Consider the following 25,159-nt stretch of genomic DNA (forward strand, 5'->3'; position numbering starts at 1 on the left):
AAAATCTTAAAGTGCTAACAAATTGGGAAGTGTGTTTGCATCCTGAATCTAGTCCTGAAAAGTGCAAGGCTCAAAATAAGTTTAATGGCAACATGAGGAGGTAGTAATGTCCTCTGCACGAAGCTCAATTCTTGCGAGAAAACCAAAATCTCTGAAGCAGAGTCTGTTCGCATCACAGTAAGCCCGGCGGAGACAACTGTGGGTAGGGTAGTGGCCGCAATATTAAGGGGGGACATTGCATCCGGAGGTTTCTTTATTTATTAAGCAAATTCAACCTAAATGCACAGATATGTGTATTTTCTTGTGCTTATCTTAAAAATGCAATTACTTCCTTTGTGGCTCAAGTAATTAATGAGATAATTAAATGTTCATTAGCATGTTTTGGTGAAACAATAGATAAAAATATACTGGCCAGAAAATTATGTTTATTGCAGGAATGGAAAGCAGGATGTATAAGGATTGCAGTGCTGCAAGCAATTTTCCAATCCAACAACAAATAGCAATTTAGCAGCTTACTGAAGTTCAGTCTTTACAGTACAGCTACTAATAAAAGGAAAAGAAATCAAACGAAAAATTACGGAGGTAGACAAATAAGAATATGCTTGCAGCACTTTAAGATTTATTCATTTAGCTTCCTGTAGCAAAAAAAAATTACAGCTGTAGCTGTCCTACAGATTCAGATATCGTTGCTCTGAACGGGCAGGGTGAGTAAAAAGCTTGTTTTGAGAAAATCAAGAAAAACTAAAACTGCTCGATTTATTCAAGACTATTAGTATCCCCCCGGCACTTTGTCAGTTTGAGAATTGTTCCCTGTGTGGTGTTTTTTGAGGGCTTGAGGCATGTTTTCAGCTGATGCCCGCTTTCGAGCTGAAGCTTTGAATTGCCACTGATCTTTTTCAGCCATGCAATCACTGCATAATGAGCTGGGGTTGAGGCTCGGCTCTTGCATTATAGATGCAGATGCTTTGACTATCCCTGCATTAAACCTCAGCACTGCCTCCGTCGCAGCTGCCTGTATGGTGAACAGAGAGGCATGGCGATCCTTCGGTGCAAGAGACCAGATAACCGAGTGGAGGCTCTCGTTGATGTTTTGGGTCGTTCCCCTCTGGCACCTCTCAAGCAACTTCTTGTCACTCAAACACTTGTAAATGGGCAGCAAGGCCTGGCAAACATGAGGGGGCAGGTTGCGAAGATGCTTTGGTGCTGGCTCGCCCCTAGCCTCTGCGGCCTTTCGACGGTACCACGAGTTGGGGCCTGCTGGGCAAAACGTGTGGCTTCATTCAAAGTCAATGGAGGTGATACGATAGTATGTTGCCATCACTGCCTTGTGCATGGCATCCACGTCTCCTTTGTGCGTTTTTAGCACCCATCCGTAATATGAGCTTAGTCTTGTAACAAGGTCTGCTGTGAGCCGACCCTTTCCACCGAGGCTCTGAAGGCCAGAAGCTTTGTTCTTTAAAACAAGGTTGCGCAATGCCATACCCATGCGTTTCTGGACGTGGTTTACGCAGTCCTCCTTGTCTATTTTCAAATAACCGTAAACATGTTCCTCTTGCAGTGCAAGATAAGTACGGCTATCCCCATCACAAAATATAGTGGTATAACGGAGGTTGTGCCGTTCTAAGGACCTCTTGAGCAGAATGAGGGCGGCCTCCACTTTCATTTCGCCCGATTTTTTCTCAGTATTCTTCTGGCACTGGTGATTCTTCCAGTTTCCAAAACCAAGATAATTTTCATTTGGGCCCGTCTCGCATCTCACGCAGAAATGACTCAATACAACGTAATCTAAACAAAGACCCGTAAACAGTTCAATCAAGGCGCCGACGCCGATGTGAGAGGTGTGTCCGCGAGTCATCCACGACCCATCGTACGACACCGTAATGCTCCCGGTGTTGCGGAGACATAATTCGTTGTAAAGTTCGCAAACCAAACGCACACACTCACTATCACATTTCAGGCAGCACGAACGGCCGCGGGAGTCAGCTTTTCCTTCACATGGCGTTGCCACGTCTTCGTGTGAAGTCCTCAACAGCTAATGTTCATCATGGAAAACACATCATTGAGGGCTGTTTGCCGGTTTTCCATTGCTTGCATTGCGCGAGCGGCGAGAACATTCACAGGGAACGGGTTTGATTTCTGTTCACCATGGATGCACAGCAAGCTCCCCGTCGACGTCACATCCCCACAGTTCCCGCACATAAGAATGAACTTGACAGAGTCTGTATTCATGCTCACCTCTGACGGTTTTCATGTCCACGTCATTGCATAACTTGCACTCGATTCACGCAAGCAGTATGTTCACCGCATCTAAACTTACTATAGTAAAGACATAGTACTACACTTAGTAGTAGAACTATACTTACTATACTTACTATACTATAACTATACTTACTATAGTAGTAACTAATACTATAGTAATAACTAATATAATATAATAACTATAGTAGTAACTAAATATACTTACTATACTTACTATAGAACTATACTTAGTATAGTAGAACCAAGTGATTCAATGGGTTCAGCTGCGGCATCGGTGTTATCAGTCAGAAGATCTCTCTTCCTTTCCGTCGGAGTGGAAGACAGCCGCTGGAGCTTTTCTTGGGTTCTTTTTTTGCCCTCTTCCAATTCTGCGGGCTTCAGGAACTTAGTATCGCGAATTTGGCTCCTTCGCACGGTGACGGGTCTGTTAGGCCTACATCGGCGGCATCAGCAGACGCAGGTGCGGAGAGGGCTGCGACGACTTTGACATCCGGATCTGTCACGCTAGGCTTCTTAAAGTTGTCGATAAGCCCACGTTGCACCTTTTTTGCACCAAACTTATTCCTCTTATAAAATTTCTTACAGGCCATTGCGTAGTACGGTGTCACTTCACTCACAATGACTCGACGCTTGGACATGATGGCGCACAGCCGACCACACGGATGAGTGCAATGCAGACAACGAGAATGGAATCCCGCCAATCGTATGCTGAGCACAGGTCACATGCGCTTAACAACCAATAAGGGGCCGCGCTGGGACTCTCTTTTGGTACAGAAATTTGAGGAAGCCAATGGCAGCATGGAGCCGGAGTTGGCGAGAATTTGAAGAAAGATTGCTCTTTCAAATGACACCAAGATGTCCGCGCTACTATGCGTGAAACGGCAGCTGCGCTTCGCGAAAAAATACCGTTTTTGCAATAACTTCAGTTGAAATTCTGCAGGTATCGACAAAATAAAGCGATTTTGTGGCTAAAATATTGATTCAAGAGTCGAGAAACTTTGTGTAGTTGCAGAACAATAGCTGCAGATTTCAAAAATTTCATTTTCCAAAAGTCGACTTTTTCCCGATTTTTTTTCGTCCCAAAGAGCCATGTCCCCCCTTAAAGCACATTTTATGCATTTCAACAAAGAATGTAGAATGATGTGAAAGACCACAACCCAGTTGGGGAGTCCTCAAATTTGTGGCTTCACAGACCATCACTAACTTTCGGACAGAGCCAAGAACATGAGATACCACGCATGAAGAAAGACCAACACAAGGCACATCAACAAACACACACACACACACACACACACACACACTGTTCGATCAATCCAGTGATTGTGCATTTGTTAAATAGAAATAAAAATGAGAGCAGTGGCATAGCGTGAATTTGATTATGGTATCATTATAGAATGGCACTGTTCGATCAATCCAGTGATTGTACATTTGTTAAATAGAAATAAAAATGAGAGCAGTGGCATAGCGTGAATTTGATTATGGTATCATTATAGAATGGCGGTATTCCAAAAGAACACTTGTGGAACTCATTAAAGGAAAGCTACAGCCAGTTCAGGAACTTAAGGTGTAGAACAGGAGTCTCAAAAACATGGCCCACTCTTCAGACCCTGTGCACTCCGCTTGATTTTTTTCATTCCCCACAAATTGACCTCGGCCTCTGAAAGCTCTCCCCCATCTTTCAAACATAATAGAGTGCAGTTCCTGGCAACGCTACCTTTGTGTCATGTATGTGGCTCAAAGCAGGACACAGTTTTGAGACCCCAGGTGCGGACAATAACCTGGCTTCACAATGAATGTTCCTTTGTTTGTCAACATTTTATGTGGCCTCAAACGAAACACTTCAGGGCATTTCATGGTAAGGACAGCAAAGTGGTCAAGACCTAACCCTCGACAGTGTCTCTCTGCTGCTTCACCTTAATATGTGGCAGGGGACGACTGCTGTTGCTGTTGGTGTTGATGGGGCGCACCACCGAGTTGGCTGAACTCGTAGGCACATTGCTCGTAGCTGGGCTCGCAGAAGGTGCGACGCCATTGACTTCCTTGGACAGAGTCAAGGCCGTCCTCTGCTGCTGCTGTGCTTTCGAGTACTGCTCCTGGGCCTTCAGCACCTCGGGGTCTTCCACTAAGGTGGCACCTGATTGCCGCTGCTGGCTTCCCGGACCCGACAAGCTTTTGCCGTACAATTTCTGGTGCCACAAGTTCTGTCAGGGCAGCAGCAGAGTTGGACACATGAACATAGAGATCGCCTCAATGCTCTCGATTCTCTCAAACATCATCAAAAGCACAAGAGACGTGGAAAAATAAAATGTAGATGAGACACCATGAGTGCACATTTTTTACTTCGTCCTTGATCAAAGCAGCCTAGTATGGATTAGTTCAAAGTGCTTTATTTCATTCTTGATCGAAGCAGCCTCACTAGCCTGCTTCGATCAAGGATGAAATAAAGCACTTTCCATACTGCAAATAGTGCAAAGACATCGACAAAATATGTGCAGCATCGTCGGCTTCTTCCCAAATGTCTCTTATGCTGTTTGCAACATGAAATATAGTCAACTAGCCCATGTGAGCATCTTACTTTCTGAACTGATAGTGTGAAAACAAAACAATATAGTTAATCATACTGTACTACTGTATGCTGAGAAATTGAGCCCTCATACAATTGGCCATTAGGTCAACAGTTAGTTGTTTTTAACAAACATCTGACACACGAGGACCAGGTCTGAGAACTCCTTTAACCTCTTACAATTTGTGTTTTCTTGCTTAAACCCCATTTCAAATTTGTTCGCCTTTGTGATAGGAATAATCGAATATATATACCTTAGGATCATCTTCTATCAGAAGGTGAAAACGTGCGAGTTTTTCATCAAAAACTGACAGCACGTGTAGCGTGCCAGTAAAAGCTGTTGTAGCTCTAAAGGGTGCTCTCAATCCTTTCTTTTTTTTTACTTCAAAACATCTAACATGACGGGAAGTTTTGTCTTGCAAAGGCAAACATTTTACTTTGCTCATCTGTTGGAAATCTTTTTCGGGTAGTATGCAGCCTGGACAGACTGCATACTAGCCCAAAATCTCAAGGGGGGTGAGAAGCGCATGCTAGTCATGAACGGTGATGATAAGAGTGACATGGAACCGAGACTACTACTACTACTACTACTACTACATAGACTACTACATCAACTAGGCTTCACTAGTTTCGGTTTCGAGGAGGTGCCGGCGACATGGCTGATGACTATGCTAGAGATGTGCCAAAACAAAATATTGCTATTTCTGATCTGTAAGGTGTATGAAATTTCGGTTTTCCTTACACCTTACGTCTATGGGTGTTGCCACAGAGTTGTCCGAATAGTGAAGCGTCTCTGAATTACTGTTGTCCAGATAATCGGTCAGAGACTTATGTTATATCCAGATGATTAAAACAAATGATGCTAGAATACAAATTACTTTCGCTTAAACATCCCGCTCTGAGTTATAAGTTGTGGGATGCAGTTGCACGTGTTCCTTTCATAGCACAATTTTGTTGAAAACACAGTGATTTGGTGCAAAAAGCAAAAAGGTAATGTGCTGATAGGTACAGTCAAACCCACTTTAACAATACTCATTTTAACAATATATCGGTTATAACAATGAGAAGCTGCTGCCCCGTCAACTTTTGTATGTTTTCCACGGTGGAATAACCCACTTACTACACTGCCCCGATGCCGCATTAAAGGTTATAACGACGAAGTCTGGCTGCTGGGTGTCCGAGCCAAAAGGTAGTGAAATGTGAAATCCGTGAAAAGAAAAAAAAAAGAGAAATTCAAGCCGCTGCACGATGGGCCACTGCTCCAACAGTCGCCACATGCTCATTTTCGAGTAATCTCCGCATAGCTCTCTCCCATCACCCTTCCACCCCTCCAAACAAGAATGAGCTGCGCCCATAGCTCTACGCCACCCCACCCTCCAAAATACCTATGGACTAACGGCGCCACAAGCAGACTGCTCGCATGTTGCTCGCTGGCTCCTCATTCAGCGCAGTTCTGCAAACAGCTTAATCGCTCTCGCTCGTCGTTGTTGGTTGCGTCAAAATCATTCCTGGCCACACGGTTTCTCAGCCTCACTTGACTCGCCGCCGAAACGGAATATGGCTGATCCGCCCACTGACCATCGGCAATGCACGACGTTGCCGATGAAAAGAAAGCGCATAGCTATAGATTTGGAAACTTAGTGCTTCTCCGATGAGACGTTCGTCACGATCATACTTGCATCAGATAGCGATGATGATGATGGCAGCGATGACACAGAATCAGAATCAGTTTTATTGATGACAAAAATGGGGACAATTACATTATAAGTATATACAGAAGGAGGTCCCATAGTTAGAAACTGAAATGGGACCTGCAGTAGGGCAGGTTGCCTCAACGTTGTCCTCACAGGAGACCCGGCAGATGATTCAGTCCCTCCGAGGCTTCGTTTTTGCAAGGAACCTTATGCTGCACTATGTGGAGCACCTGGATGCCTTGGAGAAGGATGTTGGCAAGCTTCACGTAAAGCATGCAAGGTTGACGGACATAGGCTTTTCTCGTGCAAGCCAGAAAAAGTGTGTGGCAAGATGCTTGTGGCGATCTCTCCTCAGGGTTTCTTCTGGATTTCTCAAGCTGACAGGCTGCTGCGGCAGTCTTCTCGCATTTTTTTGAAAGGCCCCTTTTGGAGCCACCAATGCGATGCCTCAGCAGTGGTCGCATATCGCTTGCCACCTGTGACACCTCTTTGCAGTTGTTATAGCAGTGCCATTCTTTAACACCGACAGCCGCGGCTTGTTGCATGCGATCAGAGCGCCCAGGAAGCAGTTAAATTAGTGAACACAATCAGCAGCCGAATGGAGGAAGGTGGTGGGGAGGGGCAATAGCCTCCCCGTCATTATAGTTTTTTCACATCAGCTCTACCATCCCCCTATTTTGATTTTTTCATGGAGTTTGGTTATAACAATTATTGGTTATAACAATAGAATTTTCGTGACACTTGAATACTGTTGTAAGTGGGTTCGACTGTATTGCTGAACTAAAAGTTATGTCTGGATGGTGGTGTGTCTCATTTAAATGTTCCGACTTGATATAGAAGCTGGTATGTCATGAAATCGCAGTGATCACCCGAAATAGGTTAAAGAAAGTATGTATGCACAATGAAGAAACATTTTTTTTCACATGCCCAATAACTCGTATGCCTTCACGGTACTGCCACAAAGCCCATAGAGTGAATGTACAAGAACGTCTGAAATTTTGGATGCTGAAACTTTTCGCCACCCAATTTACCGGACTTTTTGCTGTTACCACAGGTTTGAAATTAGCATTGATCAAAGCCACCACTGCCACCATTTGATTATCTTGCAGCATCAAACCAGCGCTCTCTTACGCCGATCAGCTGGCAGCCGTAGCCACCACAGCTATGCTAGGCCTGACTGCTTTGACGTTTGCTATCAAGCTTCCTGCTGTTCAGTGCCGTGTTTTTCATTGAAATAAGTCACCGCCGTCATCAATGGCGCAGACTTCATCTTTGTCATTGTCACGAATCACTTCGAAGCGCAGAAAGTATGGCAAAGATCGAGCATTGCATAATGCCACTTCCAAAAAGTCAGCTTCGCTTCAATACGGCGCTGTTACGTGGTCAAGCATACACAATGCATTGCGGTGAAGCAGAACAGGAAGGGACCATTGTCATGTGACACAGTATGTATTCTTCAATCATAGACGTGTACAGTTGCCATCTCCTGTCACGGTACGAGCCCTGGTACACCTAGTAAGTGCACTGCAGGCATTCAGAGCTATTTTGGGCATGCTTGTGGCAATCTGATCCCTTGGAGGGAGTAAAAGAAATTAATTCATTTTTTCAGACAGCCCCTAGGAAATCGGAAAAATCCGACATTGACTGTAGTGACAAAGTTGCTGTATTTTTGTTGGCTTTGATCATCAACCTGTGCACATTACACAAAAAGCTTTACAGACACGCTGTTTCCTTACTCGTTCATCTTGACTAATTGGCATCCCAATCTCCTCCCCAGTGAAGTCGATATAAGCCACGGTGCCATCCCACGAGCACACAAGTAACTGGTTGCCTTCTTGGCTCCTGAAACATGAAACCCAGATGCATTGTTTGTCATACCAGCAGTGCTTAAACGTTTTGGCCTCAAGAAATGCCCGAAGCAAAATGTATAGATGGTCAGGACAGTGTTTGTTTTTCTAATTGAACTACTGTGAATTTCACTTTGTACTGTTAGGCTAGAACGAAACACCAACCATCTATTCAAGCAAAAACACATGCTCTTATTGTTATGCTCACTTGCGTAAACAAATGGCATTGCTCCTATTTACACATGTGAAGGGTGACATAACTGCTCATTGACAAAAATGTTACATAAGCCACAAGCCAGAAAGCATTTACGATTGATTCCATTCTGTAAAGGTTTCCCTCCAGCTTGGCTGTATAAGCTAATAAAAACAGGCCACTGATACCCAATGCATGCATGTATGAAGTATCGCACAATCTGCATCGCAGTAAATCATTCAAATTACTTTTGAATGTCAACATACCAGGATATGTCCAACACAGAGTTTGAGAAGAGGTCATGCACCACCACAAGAGGTCGCTTCAGGCAGGTTAGCTGCAATAAGAGACAAGACATGAGCACGCACCATGTATTCAGGCATCAGTAAAGCTTCCAAAGAAAACACAAGGCCACAAAGACTGAAATTAAAGAGGCAGTAACTAAACAAACAAACTAGTTAATTCATAAAATATGCATTTGCTCACCCAGACAGACAGAGACCTGTCCCGACTTCCAATGGCACAGCAGCAAAATGTCTGTGTCTGGAGAAATGAGACCCAACAATGTTAGTTTTCATAAGTTCATCCCAAGCATGATAGAGGCTGAAGAAAATGGGTGAAGTGCAAATCCTAAATTGAAGAAAAAGTTACAGCCATGTGACACACACCTTGTTGTTGTCCTTGTTTACCCTCGATCGGATGTGTGGGTTGAATCTCTGTGAAATGAAAAATCAAGCAACATTTACTCAGACAACATTCAATGGAAAAGCGACTACAGTGAACTCTCACTGTAGTTCACTGTAAGTGAAAGTTCACTGAACTGAATATTCACTAGAATATGGAACAGCGTGAATAGGGCAACAGCAGATATTTAGTAAAAAGTGTGAAATGCAATTTATGGAGTTGCGTAAATCAACATATACGAAGTGTATAAAAGTTATGTTACTACCTATCTCATTTTCAAAAAAAAAAAATCTGGAATTTTCATTTGCCCTGGTGCTCGTAAAATGCAAGAAGCAACAAAGGTGTCCTGAGATTCTATGTTTTTGGGCACTTTCTCTGGCACAGCTCGTTGCCAAGGCATCCTAGAGTACAGGATTTGAATCTGCCTCTGGCATTGCATCTTCCTCATCATGCTCTTCTTCTTTGGGATGAACACTGGAAACAATTTCCAGATTTGATAGTTCAGCACCGGTAACATGCTCACTGTCATGCTGCACCCAGTGTTCAAACGAAGTGTTGCTTCAAAGTGTTGCTTCAAAGTGTTGCCAGAGTCCACTGATAAAGTTCATTCCAACTGAAATATTCACTATTAACAAATTCGTTTAACTGAAAGATTTTTGTGCAGAATGCATACAGAAACCACCGGGGATTTTCTGAATGTTTGTTATTCTGGAATATTACTTAACAACTGAGAGTTTACTGCACTCTGCCCATTAATGGCCTGTCACAAAAAGTGATTACACAGCACTACTGACATCATGCTTTCACACCCGAGGTCTCGTCAGGCGAAATGTTCCCTACAAGAGCTACCTGGGTGCCGCCATAAAGCCCTCTGCGCTGTTGTGCGTACGCGTGAGCCTCCCTCAAAAGCATTGCAGAAGCTGCAGCAAGTGCCTCGGTACTCACGCACAGCAGTCCAAGAGGAGGTGCTCATAGAAGTTCCTAATGTTGTGGAATATGCAGCTGCACATATCTTTTTTCACTGAGCCGCAGACAATTTCTTTTTTTTAATTTCCGCTTTTCCGAGATGCAACGCCAGCACAACAACGTGGCACGATGCGACAGTTCACTGCTCTGGCATGATGAATAGTAGTTTGTCGTAGAGGCCACAAATATAGTAGACTTACATTAATTTGACTCCGGTTAATTAGATGTTTTGGTTAACTCAATCATGACCAAAGGTCCCAGCCAGTGCCCATGCATATCTATAGGCTCAACCTTTCATTATTTCAATCCTAAAATTGGCTTTCACAAAGTAATTCAAACTTGACCAGTTGGTATGCATGGGCCTGACCCCTATGGTGACCCCGACAACACCCACTGAGTGGCAGTATCAGTCTCGACAGAGCTTAAAAGACAGCCAATTCATTGAACACACATCATCGCCTATTGAAAACGCCTATTTCCAGCCTGCCCTAGGAGGATTTTCGAGCAAAGACTACAGCTCATAATATCATATTACCAACCAGCCTTAAAAAAAAAAAAAAAAAAGGGGGCTGAAAATTGCCAGTGCGGTGCCGTTGGACATGAAACAAAAACCGCCTTCAGAGTTTGTACGCTTTATCACACAACACGGACGTATTGCAGGAAAGCTGACTTTAGGAAATCGGCCACCACTGTGCAGCACTAGACCCTTGCCCATTTTTCTTGCTATAAAATTGGATGTGCATTAGGTTTCTACTTTGTTTAGGAGCTCTCATGTCATTTCTACATTCGTTTTTTACTTCGGACACAGAATGCGTGCACGCGCTTGATTTGGGGGCGTGTTAGAGGGCAAATAATGCCAAATGAATCAGTGGTGTGCTTGGGAGTCTTTTTTGCATCTTGTTTAATTCGACTCGCCGAATAATTTGACCAATTTCGTCGGCCCCATCAGGTTCGAATTAACAGAAGTTATAGATATCACTTTTTCGTAGCGGACACCAATATCACAGTAGCTACTAAAGGTGCAAATCATGCTAAATTAAAAGAGTTGTGTCCCAAAGAACCAGATGCCCACACCTAACAAGAACAGTAATGCGTACAATTACTTGCACTATGGTCTCAAATTTAGGTGGGTTGCGTACAGACTGTTGTATCACGTGCGCTAATTAAGAAGAATATATTAAATTGAAGAGGCAACATTCCACAAGATCAAGTCCTCAAGGTCACAAACGCCTCGGACACCCTCACTGTAAAAAGGCTCAGCCTGTTTTCACGTATTCTGCAGACTGTTACAGCTTCCTTTTGAGATGAACATTCATGTCATGCGACCAAAAACGATGCCAAGTACTTCAGGCTATTCCTCAGACTTCAAACAGCCGAAAGGCCCTTGTTTCCAGTGGCGAACATTATTGAGCATGTCTGCATTTGTCGTGCCCCAGTGCGAAACATCCCTTTCCTTCTACTACGTGCTCCATGCGAGAGAGAGAGTAATGTTTGATGCGGGAAGGCATCAGCGTGGTGGCTAAAGAGCTGACATGCCCAGACATGATATGATGACTGAGCACCGACAGCGCATAAGGCCAACAATTAGCCCCCTCAACTTCACAAGAGTGTTCCCAGGAAGCTCAAACAGCAGCGAGCCTCGCTAGCACAACAACCTTTACCTTTCAAAAACATAAGCTGCTGGTTGAGCTGACTGCTCATTACGTAACGATATAAATAAATGCCTTGTTTTGTGCCTTGTCACTGCCTGGCCCTTTCTCTGATGATCTACCTGGTAAAGCGCTAGGCCGCTGGGCCAACACTACCCGAGGATTGAGGAGCCCTTTGCAACAAGACTACTGTCTGCGACAACACTGCTCCTGTTAGACTTCACCGAAGCATGCCCTGGGTTCCTAATCATATGTCCCAATAATAGAAATGACCTTTGATCAATCAGTGCAGCTGAATGTAAGTGCTAGCTTCGGCCATCTTCTCTTTAACTAAAGTAAAACCTCGTTAACACACTTTGGAAAACAATGCAAGAAAAAATTTATGATCCAAAGTCACTAAAAAATTTGGTAGACCCCAACTGCAGTTGACATCTACATAATGCGAAGTGTTACACAAATCGTTGCAGCATAAGACACTGACGGGCACCAAGCTGGTGGGGCCTAAGTGGCCCAAAACACACATTGTTGTTTTATGACTTCAAGAAGCTTATGTTGGCACCGTTCGAATTCAGCCAGGGTCAGCAGCTTCAACTGGTAGCAAATTTTCGCAGGAAGTTGTCACACGCCTATCTGGCAAAAATCATTGTGGCATGAGACGACAACGTGCCTCGAGCTGGCAGGGCCCAAGCAACCTGAGACGTGAAACTGAAACAAAATTGAGCCAGTGGGCGACGGCGAAATATGATGGTTGCCAGAGCAAAACATGACACTTACCTAGCGCCGCCTGCAGCAGGGAATGGCAACATGCTTGGGTTATCGTGTATTAAAAGCATGCAGTATGCTTCCAATGGCGCTACACAACGCGCACTGTGAAACAGATAGGTGAAGATGCTTACTGCAATGGTTTTAGCGGCGATAGCTGTGAATGTGACGTGTGACAATCCGCAAGGCGATTTGCTCATACCGGAACAGGAAACAAAGCCCATGCTGGCATTTTCACATTTCGCATGCACGGAAGTTGCCGTGGTGGGTGCCTACTGCTCTCGATCGCGCACACCTCCCACCTTTTCTTGTTTACGGGCAATCTAGCAGCCGGAAACTGTATTGCATGATCCCAGTTTGGCAATGTAGTGAACGTTGGTGCCAAAAGATTATGTGGTCCGAGAACATATTAACTAGTAAAAAAGAAGTGTGACTGTATTTGCTCATTTTTTGTGTTCTCAATTGTGAACACTGGCACCGGGAAATCATACGGAACGAAATCATATCAGTGTGGTTCTGCTGTAGTACCTAACAATGCGTGTTGTACAGTAAAAGCTTGTTCATTTACAACTCGTTAACTCGAAATTTTGGATAATTCGAAGTAGCCGCCACGCTCCGTCCAGCAATGTATTGAAAGCAATATGTAACACATCCCGCCAATTCATACTGAAATCTACACCGTCACCGATAATTTGAACTCCACGCCATCATGGATGGGGAGAGTGTTAGTGCACGGGAGCACGTTGACGACAGTGGCATCGCCGCGCGGGGATCGCGCACCTTTGCTTTTTCCATTCGCGGCCCTTTGTTTAGGCCTAACTGGACAGAGACAGGCGTTTTTGTCTGGCCAGGCATGGCCAATGCCTCTGTTGCAGGTTGCTTCTCTCCTCTAAGCTTCCGTGAATAGCTCAAGGGTGATAAAATCGTCGCCGTGCACCGTATGCTGTATGTGCGAGTGAATGCGTACGAGGGTGAGCCGCTGTACGTGGCTCAATCTTGCGTGAGCAAGCAAGGAAGGCGGGGTGGCCCTCTCCTGTCACGCGCGAGGCACAAGGGTGAGGCGGAGGGGGGGGGTCTTCTCTGGCGGCTGCTGCTTACAGCGTGGTCATGCAGGCACCGTATCTTGAAAGCAATCTGCGACATGGCCAACGTGCCGGCCTGTGTGGGCCTCTTCTTCAAAGCTATCTGCAATACTTGCAGAGTATGCGTAGTGCCGGTAGCTTCATATGCAATGTGCTTTCTACGTTTCGTTCGCGTTGAAGCGAGAGCTGTATGAAGGTCAATTCGCTCACTACTACTGCCGCGATTCCTCACTACAACGGCCAGTTTCCACGGTCATCGAGCGAGTTGTGTTCATGTTTACCTGTGCGTGCACGGCACCATACCTATTAATTTAGTTAGCAAATGTTTACAAGTTTATACGGCTGATAAAACTACTATCCTTACTTCATATAGCTATCTACTAATTTGCTATCAATGCTTCGCTTTTCAGGCAAAACTGCGAATTTTTTTCTTTTTTCTCAGCACCCCCATCTCGATATCTGGGACGTCGGACTGCATTGACCACGCCATTGCTTCAAAGTATAAACGCTGCTGTTCCCATCAAAGTGATATAGCATGTGTGTGTGCACGTGCTCACGCCACGTTGGACTATATACGCGCCTTAACCGAGCGTTTTTTTCTCCGACTTTCATTAGTTACAACTTTGTATAATTCGAATTTTTGTAGCATCCCCGCGGAATCTGAATTAACTAGCATTTACTGTACAGCCAGGAAGTTCACATTAGGTCCACAGAAGTAGTGTTACAGATGTCTGGTTAAAGTTGTACAAATGTGCTGTCGTAATCCTCATAGCCATTCAAGCAGCCACCAAAACTCACCACACATGTGACGGCTTTACGGTGACCCACAAAGTCCTTGTTGGTACGCCAGTTGTCGCGCTCAACAATTTGGGCTGTGGGGCCAGCGTTGTTCATGGCATGTGCAGAGACGAGGTACTGGCCGTCGGGAGACCAGTTTAGGCGCAAGATGTGGGTGGTGCCTCCACACTACAACAGATATGCATTGATCCATTTAACACACAATACATTGAAGCTGGAGGAGTCTCTTAAGCTTGCTTAAAAAACAATATAGAAAGTAACTCAACTATAAAACGAGAATTAAACAAGTGTGCAAGAATTACAAAAAGCCACACCGGAACCTACACAGATAAGAGCACACCAAGCACAAGCTATCAAACATCAATTGATAGTTTCCGTTGAGAGTCTAGTGTCGCTACAGGCTTCAGTGTGATGTTTCCAAATTTCTGCAGACAATATTAAGTATGCTTAATGAACTGGCCTGCGGTTACAATTTCCTACGAGATCATGCAGTAATTAATATTTTCACAAACATGGTTTTTCTGTCTAAAGAGGAGGAACTCACATTGCCCTTATAAGGTTCCTCGCATTTCTGCTTACAGTTGCATTTTTCTCAAATTCCCATTGTCACATACAGTTCGAGAGGGGTCAGAGGAAATTAAATGATTGCTTGTGGCAGGGTTTCCATAAGATTGCATATAGTTGAAACAAAAACAAGTTAAAGAACCAAAGCACACGAAAGAAACACGTACAGTAAAGACAGTAAACTTATCAAGTGGTTCTGAACATATTGCAACAAATATTGTTTCCTCTAAAGCCTACTAATGAGTTATTTAGAGATAAATCTAATATTATCTATTAAAAAGAACAAGAAGCTCTGGCATGCAGCAGGCAGAGATGCCTCGCACTCGAAGGGTTCATGTTCTGCCTCATGACCATCTTTTTGCAGATGGCAAGAGCAAACAACGCAACAGCATGAATAGTGCCCACCTCTAAGAATGGTTCCGTGATGACGCACTCCTGCTGCCAGTCATGAGTACGCCATACCCGTAGGCTCTTGTCATCAGACTGGAACAAGTGCAAACAGTGACGCAATCAGAATGACGAACAGCAAAGCGTAAAAAAAGTGAGAAGACGTGTCAAGCTCGAGCCTCACCTGAGACGCAATGTACTTTCCAATTGGATCCCATGAGACACCTTTCACGAGTCCAGTGTGCCCTTTTAAGACAGCCAGGATTTCTGCAAAAGACCATGTGTAGAAGAGGAAATATTGCTGAAGTCACCTCACTGATAAACTTTGCCTCCTCAAATTTACCAGAGAAGTGGGATAGTGCTTTTGCCACAAGTGACTTGTAGTTATGCTAAAAAAAAAAAACTTGAGAAAACAGGCAGCAACAATGCCTCTACACATAAAAGAAGTACCTTCACAGATCTGTGTAACGCACAGATTCCTAATTTTCTAAACTTAAAGAAACAGATCAGGCAGTCATTAAAATGCAACTACACAGCAGTCTCACAGTGACAGATCTTGTTAAATATAACCTAGGTATTTTCTTGTTCAAACTAATAAACAATCAAATTTTACTGTCTTCTATTCCAAAATCCTTTCTAGCACATACAGTAGAACCTCCTCCCCATGTTCTCTAAGGAGACCATGAGAAGAAACATAATAACCAAAAAAGCATAATATCCAAAGTCACTAAAAAATTTGAAAGAGTGAACTGTAGTTGTCATCTACATAACATGACATGTTTCACAAATAGTTGCTGCACGAGATGCTGGTGTGCCGAGTTGGCGAGCTGAGTGGCCCGAGACACGGACTGTCGTTCTTGCAGCTTTGACAAGCTTACGCTTGCTCACTCGAATTCAGCCTGGGTTAGCAGATTTCTTATTTCAAGCAGCCGGAAAGTGTATCATACGACTGCAGTTCGGCGACGTGCTCAACATTGATGCCAAAAGATTGTTTTTTTTCCCAGGGAATGTATTAGCAGGCAACAAGATGCATATAAAATTCCAAAACACGCCGCTGGTTCGTTTGGCAGTATTTGCCCCAATTCTAAAAACGCCCATAAACTAAATGCACGCCTGTGTTCCATGTGTCCATAGCGGAAAACTAATGTAGAAATGAGATTAGAGGTTGTCAACCAAAGCAGAAATCTACCACACACACAATTCTTTAGCAAGAAAAATGGGCAAGGGTTTAATATGTATTGCACACTAGCTGCTTTTTCTTTCTTTATTTTTTTTTAAGCCAGCTTCGCCGCAATACAGCATGTTATGCATACAAACGCTGCAAACAGTTTTGGTTTGCCAGCAATTTTTTAGCCCAATTCTCTGGGACAAGAAAGGTGCTTCAGAATCCGGTAAATACCGTAATCAGACATTGTGAGCTACCGTTATTGCTTGAAAATCTTCCTAAGGCAGGCTGAAAATAAGCGTTTTCAACAGGAGATTACGCATGTTGAACGAATTCACTGTCCCCTGCGCTCCGCCGAGACATGCTGCTGCTAAAGGGGCACATGCATGCTGACTGGTAAAGTTCGAATTATCCAGCAAGGGTAAATTTTAGGATCGAAATAATGAAAGTTTGAGCCCACAAAAATGTATGAACGCAAGCCATAATTTCGGGCAGCGATCAAATTTACCAAAAAATCAAATTGATGGAAGTCTGCTGTATAACCACAACAGCCGGACTAATACAGTTGACGACCGATAATGCCCGGGGAACGTAACTAAGTCTGAACTATCAGATGTCCGGAAAAAAAAAACGTAACCAAAAAGGATCAATTTATTGACGTTTTATGGCCCCCATGCATGGTGCAAATGGTCGATGCATTGCTGCATGTACTTCCGCTTATGCACAACCAAATCCGCCTGTATTTCTGCCAGTTTTGAGTTTGACTGTACGCCGATGCACAGACTATGTCACGGACGGGCTATAAAATATGCGTCGACCATAAACTAACAATTGTCTTTACACATTAAGTGTACGGGGCCATTGGTAGTGCCCCGAAGCTGTCCAAATTAGTACCAAGCATGTCCTGATTATCGGTGTCCGACTGTACATTTTATGATTCTGCTTTCTAGATACAGTAAAACCTCATTAAATCGACCTTCATTAATTAGTCTAGCCCTCTGGTCCCATCAAGCACGCACATTGGCATCAAACTCTTGCTAATTAGGTAGTATTTGGCCGTGCTACATTTAATTTGGAAGAGCTTCTATACACTGTGAGTTCCGCAGATACACGTATGCAACCCAAAAGAGCAAAAGCGAAGCTAGAGCCTTAACAGAAACTAAAGAACAGAAACAGCATTGCTGCATCCATCAGCAGCAACCAACCAAACACGGACAGTAAGAATGCCCAAATGCTCTGAGCTTTTGTTTTTTATATCAGGTTAACCACGGTCTGCATGACCCGCATTGGCCTTGTGCCTTCAGAAATGCATGGTCACCATCTATGACTGTGTTGATAGTGACGAATTCGTCCACAGCAGTTGCGGCGAGCAGTAGTTTCATTTTGACTCAGCAAGGCAAGCGTAATGTCACAAACACAATGCAAATCATCAAGGATAAAGCACAATTATAATGCAGCCCGCATGATGGCGTCAAGCCCACCAGCGCGATGGACAAATTATCTGTTGCCGACCATCTAACAAGTGAAAAAATAACCACGATGTGCATATGGTAAGACCCTCAAGTATGTCTACTCGAATGAACACACGGGTCTCATGCTGCAGCCGCACTGTGAAGGAAGTAGCAAGGCCCTCAGTGCTGCAAATGCTAATCAGTCGCAAGATGATGAGAAATGCAGCTTACGAGCAGGTTTTGTGCAAGATAGAAATAGGGATTGCAGATTTATTCATTAAGTAAAGCTTCCTTCATGGAGCACTTTTTTTTGTTTTCTTGACACATTGAATTATTTGGCATTTGATTAATTCATACATCTTTTTCATTCCTGTTAAATTTGAGTTAATGAGGTTTTACTGTGACATGTTTTTTACACTGAGAGTCCGTGCAACATATACTATATTCTGTGAATACACATATTTGCAAGACCAATGTGCTATCTTGTACAAATGCATGTGCAGTTGGGTGTGTTTATTCAATAATGGATAGCATTCCTTGATGGGACACTTCTGCGAGCAGTACACTAGGTTGTTTCCACGTGAAAGTGCACTAGGTTTACAAATACTGATGCCGCAATGAGTTTGATAGCTGCCATATTAAAGTGAAGAAGCCAGCAAGCTCTCCTACCTTGCCATCTCTTGGCGTTCCAGATTACCACAGTGTTGTCGACACTGCACGATGCAAGCCAAGAGTCGAATGGAGACCAGGCCAGATCCAAGACATCTGCGAATGACAATGCAACAGCACTTATTGTGATAACATTTATATTGAAGCTCGAGGTGAGTTGCTGCCATAGTGCTGCCACAGTATCGAAGATGCAAGCCGCCTGTGGAAGTTTAGATGAGCTTCAGACATTGAAGAGGTGTGCAGTGAGTTACACTGTATAAACAACGAAGCCTAGTGGTCACACTGTCACGCTCTTCTCAATAAATTCAGGGCAGTGTTCTGATCCAGGGCAGTGTTCTGCCTCTCCTTGCTGGCATGAGTGTAGTATGCACAACATTAGCGTTTCTGAAGAGAAGTTATGTGCTTACCACGCTGTAGTGCATACAGTAGTCCAAGCGAAAGGAAAAGTAAGATTCAAACTACAAATGTCGACCGTCTTTCTTCAGTCTCACCTCATGCACCATCGACATGCGATGCTTGCATTACTGCTTACGGCAATTCTCATCGTGCCAGCATTGAGAGACAGCTGAAGGTCACTGCTTTAAGCTGCACAGAGTCAGTTACGACGCATTCTATGTGGTGCCAATATGCCACCCTCGTGTACTGCTAGAGCACCGTCCCAGGAGGTTGAGCGTAATACTAAATCTTGCCACTGCTTTCAATCCCAATTAAAAAAATATACACAGACTTAAGTCTGCCTGGTGTAACGGACGACACGGATAAAGGCAACACAGAATTAGACCGTAAGCTGATAAACCTCAAGGTGAACTGCAGTCTCGGACTCACTTTCACATCTCGGTATGCCCAACTGCTGTTCTTGCAATGTCATGTAAATGGCTAGGGTCCATCGACAGAGAGTGAGAGAGTGCAACTTTGCATCAATTCTGCCAGCACCGCGTGGCATCTTCTACTGTGATCCAATGCAGAAACAGCCGAACATTATGCTTTTCTTTGGCAGATCTGGACCGGCGAAATTCAAACACGATCCAAGCCCCAACTTAATGACCAGCCACTCTTCTTGTAACACGAGGTAAATGGTCAGGGTGTGCCAATGGACGATGAGGTTGCATCAACCAGCCGTGTGTCACTTCTGTCAGCCCTCATCAACAGTGTTACAAAGAGGGACAACCCTGGAGCCAACGTTTTGACAAGGGGACTTGTCGTTGACCTGACAAAGCACATGGCCCTTTATGCTTTTTCTTCATACAGTAGATTTGGATTTGTGAAATCCAAGCATGATCCAAGCGCTCACTGCAAGATTCCAGCAAGACAGGCAGAATGAGCCGTAAGGTATAAGCTGCCCCCAACTACTAGAAGCTTACCTCCAGAATGGCCCCTTAGAGTGCTGACACACTTCCAGTGCTCCACATTGGTCTTGCCTCCCCCACCGAACATACCCGAGGAGCTCATGCCGTACCTAGGAGGCAAAAAAGGGAGTTGAATTAGCAACAAGTGTCAAATGAACAGAGGCACCGGGGAGTTCAGTAGTCACTACCATAGGGTTGAAGGCATTCACTGAAGTGTAGTCAGCAAAAAAGGAGTCATGGTTGTTTGTAATGCTCACTTCCTATGCTATTTTGTCACAGCTTAATATTAGGGTGTTAAGTGAAGACAAACCCTTTCTTACACTGAGGAATATTGCAGTCACCTCAATGAGAGCTGAAAGTGCATGACACAATGCGTGTTACACTGAAATGCTTAAAAGGAAAGCCTTTTTTTATTGGAATGCCTTCCAAAACAAACAGCTCCGAACAGGCACTCAAAAAAAAAAAAAGAATGTTGCAAGAAAGAAGGAAGGTACGGTAGTTACGGACGAGTACGTTGGTGGCCTTTCCATAAACACGTCTGACCTTTCTTTAGATTGTTCTGGCACCAGACCAAAGTATACAACAGCCACAAACAAAACACTTCATTATGTCCATTACAACTATACGGTGCAAAAATATAATTATGTTTATTACTGCAGTGTAGGGTCTCTAAGGGTAAATAGATAAATAACCTACGTGCAGACAACAATAAGAGGGAGAAGTTTGCCCTTTGTTACACACAGAACGCCAACCAAAAGCAAAGGCCTTGATCTCTTGATCACTCAACTTGGATAAAAATTTCACTTCCACATGATGCAGCATCTCAGTGATGGTTTGTCAACGCAATCATTTTTTGATTGACATTGTGTTGCTGTGTCCCCTTTTTCTAACTCCACTTAACTACGACATGTGCAAATAATGCTGAAAGAATGAGTGCCTGCCCACAAGTTTTTTCCATCGAGTCCACTTCTGCTCGTAAGGCCAAATTGTGAACACCGAGAGCAGAACTGCTAAGAAAACATCTTGCTACATTGCTTGCCAAAGTGACTACCTCTAGGACGTTTTAGTGACAAAAGATTTGGCTCCTGTACTGGCTTCCATTTTCAGGCTACTTTCAAGAACAATATCAGGTATTGGAACCTGACAGGTTGTAATTGAATTTGACATAACCAGGTGTGCTTTGCATCAAGAAAATAGCACGGATTCAGCCACACTACAAATTTTAGTCTTCTGCAACAATAAAATAAACAATTATTCAAACATGTTTCTTGTGTCAAAATTGAGTAGCGTTGAATGCAAGTTTCTGTGGTGATCTTCATTCAATTATGGCTATTTTCTTGACTATATTGAGGGATTCAGCGGCTATGCTATGAGTTTTGTCTGGCAGCACTGCCCGGCAGGGAGAGGGAGAAATTACATTTATATACCAGATGATGAAAAAAAAAAGATAAGTGAGAAAGAACCCTACCGTCCTATCATCCATATCATGATGACCTTGTCGTCGCCACCAGAGGCGAGGTGACGACCATCCGAGGACCACCGGACGCAGTTGACACATGCCAAATGGTTGTCCATCTGACACAGCAACTTCGGCACCGAATCGCTGAGCTCCTCTTCCTCCCGTGCCACAGGAGCCATGTTCCACACGCAGATCTGGCCACAGTCCGAGCCTATTTGCCCTCGGACAAGAACAAAGAAAGATTAAGTTCCTTCCTGGTCATGTTCCTGTGTTGACCAGCTCCAGAAAGTGCCAGGACATCTACACAACTGCCATTCATGAGATCAAAAAGGGAAAGGAGGTACAGAAATACTACACTAGTTTCCAAAGTAAAGCAAGCGAAATCCTTGAATTTCTCTTTCTCTTGTACACTGGCAGGACTTTTGAGACTCAATCAAATGTTCAACATGCGACTCTGTGGCAGGTAAAGCAACACATGTCCAAAAAATGCCAGCCATGAGATTACTGGTATTCTGACTTACCCACAATACAGGAAAAACATGGCTCCTGATGGTACATTCAGTTGGTCACTTTCAGTTTCACTTTCGCACTTTCACTTCTACTCTTGCAGTGCAGTTTACATTCAGCTAGTCGAAATCAAGCACTCGGAACACATTCACCTGGTTCATTTAGAGCGCCATGCTCTCACTTGGAGCCCTCCAAGGCTTTCTTGCCTTCATGCTGGAAGCGTGACTGAGATCAGACAGAAATTTTATCACATGGCTACTCCAATTGCTCTGGGAGTACCTAGCATGCTCAGCTCGGGCAGACTTTCTCTAGCTCCAATCTCTAAAGGGCTCTGAATCACTGCAAACAGAGTCAGAGCACGGACCGTAGGAACCAGTTGAATGTACCATGAGACTATTGTGGACAAAAAAGTTGCAGGGAGGTTGCAATGTGGCTGCCACCTATAATTACGTACTGAAGTGACTACACAAGCTGCAATCGTGAGTTCTGCAGGTGACTACACAATATGGAATACCCAAAACCACCTGTTTTCACTTTAACGCGATGCTCAGGGCTCACCTTGGCCTCCGGTAGCGAATCTGGACCCATCAGGATGGATGTCCACAGAAAATATTGGGTGACCTGAAAATTCAACATCCATATTAGCACTCTGAACGCAATCGGGATGCATACCGGGCACAGCGAAACGCTCGAAGTAACCGGCATACAGAAAATCTAGCAAAATCCTAAAGTCATGCCGGAAAATTTGTGAAGTGATTGGGCGCTTTACGTCCCAAAGCCGTCCTATGGTCTACGAGGGACGCCGTACTGGAGGACCCCGGATTAATTTTGACCCCCTGAAGTTCTTTAACACGCTGACAAAAAGAATGATACTACCTTTTGTCGGTGCTGCCCTTGAAAGACGTTTGTATGAGATCTTGAAGTAACCAAGTAAGTAAGAAACGGCGAACATCGTCGCTAACGAATGAAGGATGGCGCCGTGGAGTTGCAACGTGAAGGGCACAACTATGTCTTATCCTTTAGAGTTAAACGTCTTCTAGGCTTGTATGCTGTAACACGAGGATACGCACGCCGCTTAGACTGATTTTTCTAAATGTCGCGCCGGTGGCGACATCGTGGCTTGCTCGCAAACACGTTGTAAACAACAACTGTGTCCGCGACATCTCCAATTTATGCCCACTGCGCTGAAATCTCGTGTTCTCCGTTTCACAAAGCAGTCTCAGAGAATTGCACTCGCGAGCACTGGGGGATCAAATGAAGTCGAGATTGGTCCAGAAGACGCGGTACACCCGCATCCGTAATCACTACTGCCGCAGGATATCGGAGTACCGTTATATCGACCACCGTTTCTTCCTCAAGTAGCACTGACCGCAGCAATAGGTTTAAGTATCGCGCACGAAGAAGCCGTTATACACAGAATTTTCCCTTTGTGTCATGCCAATACGACACCGGCGAGCTTTGCCCATTGATAAACACGCAAATGTAAGCCTAACAATGCTCCTACACCGCAAACGTACCGTCATGGGTCACCCAGCTTGGCTTTAGCAACTTCATCGCGGTTGCTCCTGCTTCACCAGGCTGAAATCTGAGGACCGGGCGAGGCTGAAGTCACTCGCCGTAGCAACATTTGTCACATGCCGAGTCGTCCTCCTTCGGCGTCTCCGCTCGCTTCCATGGTTATGAATGCACGCAGTGTTGACGAGCGGGAATCGATGTGCCGCCAGAATAAGCCGTGCTTCGTGGAGTGCGAAACCGAAACAAGCTGTTGGAGAGGTCAAAATGCTGAGAGAGTTGGTGTTTTTCGTCGCGTTGGTTTTTCTTGTGCAATCAGGAGCGCGGTGAACGAGTCTCATGGAAGTGTATTACAATATCAATTGTTTTTACTTCGGAAGACCTAATGCAACGCTTATGCAAGGTTGCATCTATATGATTGAGGCGTGAGTGCGCCAACGTGGTATCGGCCCCGTTGGCGACAAACAGCCTTGATAGAGGGAAAACACCGGGAAAACGGTCCGTCAGCAGTCCTTACATCAGCTCGATCGCTCGACCGGTGTGCTTCAGGTAGCGCGGAAACGATTTCCGGAGGTTGCATAGCGCGATTTAATTGAGTAGCGCCCATTAGGTTCCGCCTAGCAATAAAAAAAGAAAGAAAGGAAGAAAGAAAGAAAGTGAGGATTAATTTTTTTATACAAACTTACAGAGAGTCAGGTTAGAAATACTCTGGCCCAATTTTACAGCGAACAGCATGTAGTAGCTCTTATAGCTTATTATTATTATTATTATTAGTAGTAGTAGTAGTAGTAGTAGTAGTAGTAGTAGTAGTAGTAGTAGTAGTAGTAGTAGTAGCAGTAGCAGTAGTAGTAGTAGTAGTAGTAGTAGTAGTAGTAGTAGTAGTTCTAAAGAGTTTGAAAGGTTCCAGTCAAAAACACGAAACTGTAGCCAAAAGTACAATGGTTAAAAAAGAGTCAGCCTATCTTTGGCTGACACGACAGGATTAAAATTTCTTTAATAGAGTTTTAGATTAGGGTACGGAAGCGGCTTGCGTACGCAAGAACTAGAGGCGACGATACTGCGCATGCGCAGATCCCTACATCTGAGTCTGCGCATGCGCAGGACCGTCGCCCCTAGTTCTTGCGTGCGCAAGTTGCTTGCGTCCCCTAATCTAAAGCTATCTAATGCAACCAAGTCATCAAGCACTGTAATCCAAATAGGTGGTTCAGGCAGCGCCCAATACAGCTGCCTGTACTGCACAGCGCTTTCTATAAAATTCCACATACTGAGCGCGTATTGACAATTTGATTTCAGCTTGTCCAACTTGCGTATGCATTTTCCACAACCTGTGGACGCCTAAGAACGCAATTTCGTCATAATTTTCGAACTCGTAGAACCCAAAGCCATGCGGATAGAGTGGTATACGTTTAGTACATATCTGGTTCAGAATGTCTCAGTGAAAGACTGAATCACAGTATTCCAGGAAAACATGCTCAATGGTGTCAGGCATTTTGCAGAGTAATGAGTTCATTGACCAGGTTATGAACATACCTTTTTTGGTCAGCCATGTTTTCACTGGTAGTGTGTTCGTATCGCATGCAACTTGAAGAAGAATTATTATTT

At 44.3% G+C, this 25,159-nt stretch overlaps 1 protein-coding gene across 1 annotated transcript in view; it reads right to left on the minus strand.

The window, feature by feature from the left end:
* The window catches only part of Hira (histone cell cycle regulator-like protein), a 64,858-nt gene extending 41,041 nt beyond the window's left edge, over nucleotides 1-23,817 (minus strand). The window contains exons 1-13 of the mRNA XM_075685743.1: nucleotides 23,563-23,817; nucleotides 22,604-22,666; nucleotides 21,548-21,749; nucleotides 20,095-20,189; nucleotides 18,734-18,829; nucleotides 15,633-15,715; nucleotides 15,467-15,544; nucleotides 14,498-14,665; nucleotides 9,225-9,272; nucleotides 9,043-9,099; nucleotides 8,823-8,893; nucleotides 8,253-8,358; nucleotides 4,173-4,460 (exon numbers count right to left, since the gene is read on the minus strand). Of these exons, the coding sequence (XP_075541858.1) occupies nucleotides 4,173-4,460; nucleotides 8,253-8,358; nucleotides 8,823-8,893; nucleotides 9,043-9,099; nucleotides 9,225-9,272; nucleotides 14,498-14,665; nucleotides 15,467-15,544; nucleotides 15,633-15,715; nucleotides 18,734-18,829; nucleotides 20,095-20,189; nucleotides 21,548-21,749; nucleotides 22,604-22,666; nucleotides 23,563-23,599 (1,392 nt within the window). The 5' untranslated portion in view covers nucleotides 23,600-23,817. The remainder of the gene's footprint in view (nucleotides 1-4,172; nucleotides 4,461-8,252; nucleotides 8,359-8,822; nucleotides 8,894-9,042; nucleotides 9,100-9,224; nucleotides 9,273-14,497; nucleotides 14,666-15,466; nucleotides 15,545-15,632; nucleotides 15,716-18,733; nucleotides 18,830-20,094; nucleotides 20,190-21,547; nucleotides 21,750-22,603; nucleotides 22,667-23,562) is intronic.
* Between the last annotated feature and the right edge of the window lie 1,342 nt (nucleotides 23,818-25,159).

The sequence above is a fragment of the Dermacentor variabilis genome, chromosome 3, assembly GCF_050947875.1.
Source record: "Dermacentor variabilis isolate Ectoservices chromosome 3, ASM5094787v1, whole genome shotgun sequence".
NCBI lineage: Eukaryota > Metazoa > Arthropoda > Arachnida > Ixodida > Ixodidae > Dermacentor > Dermacentor variabilis.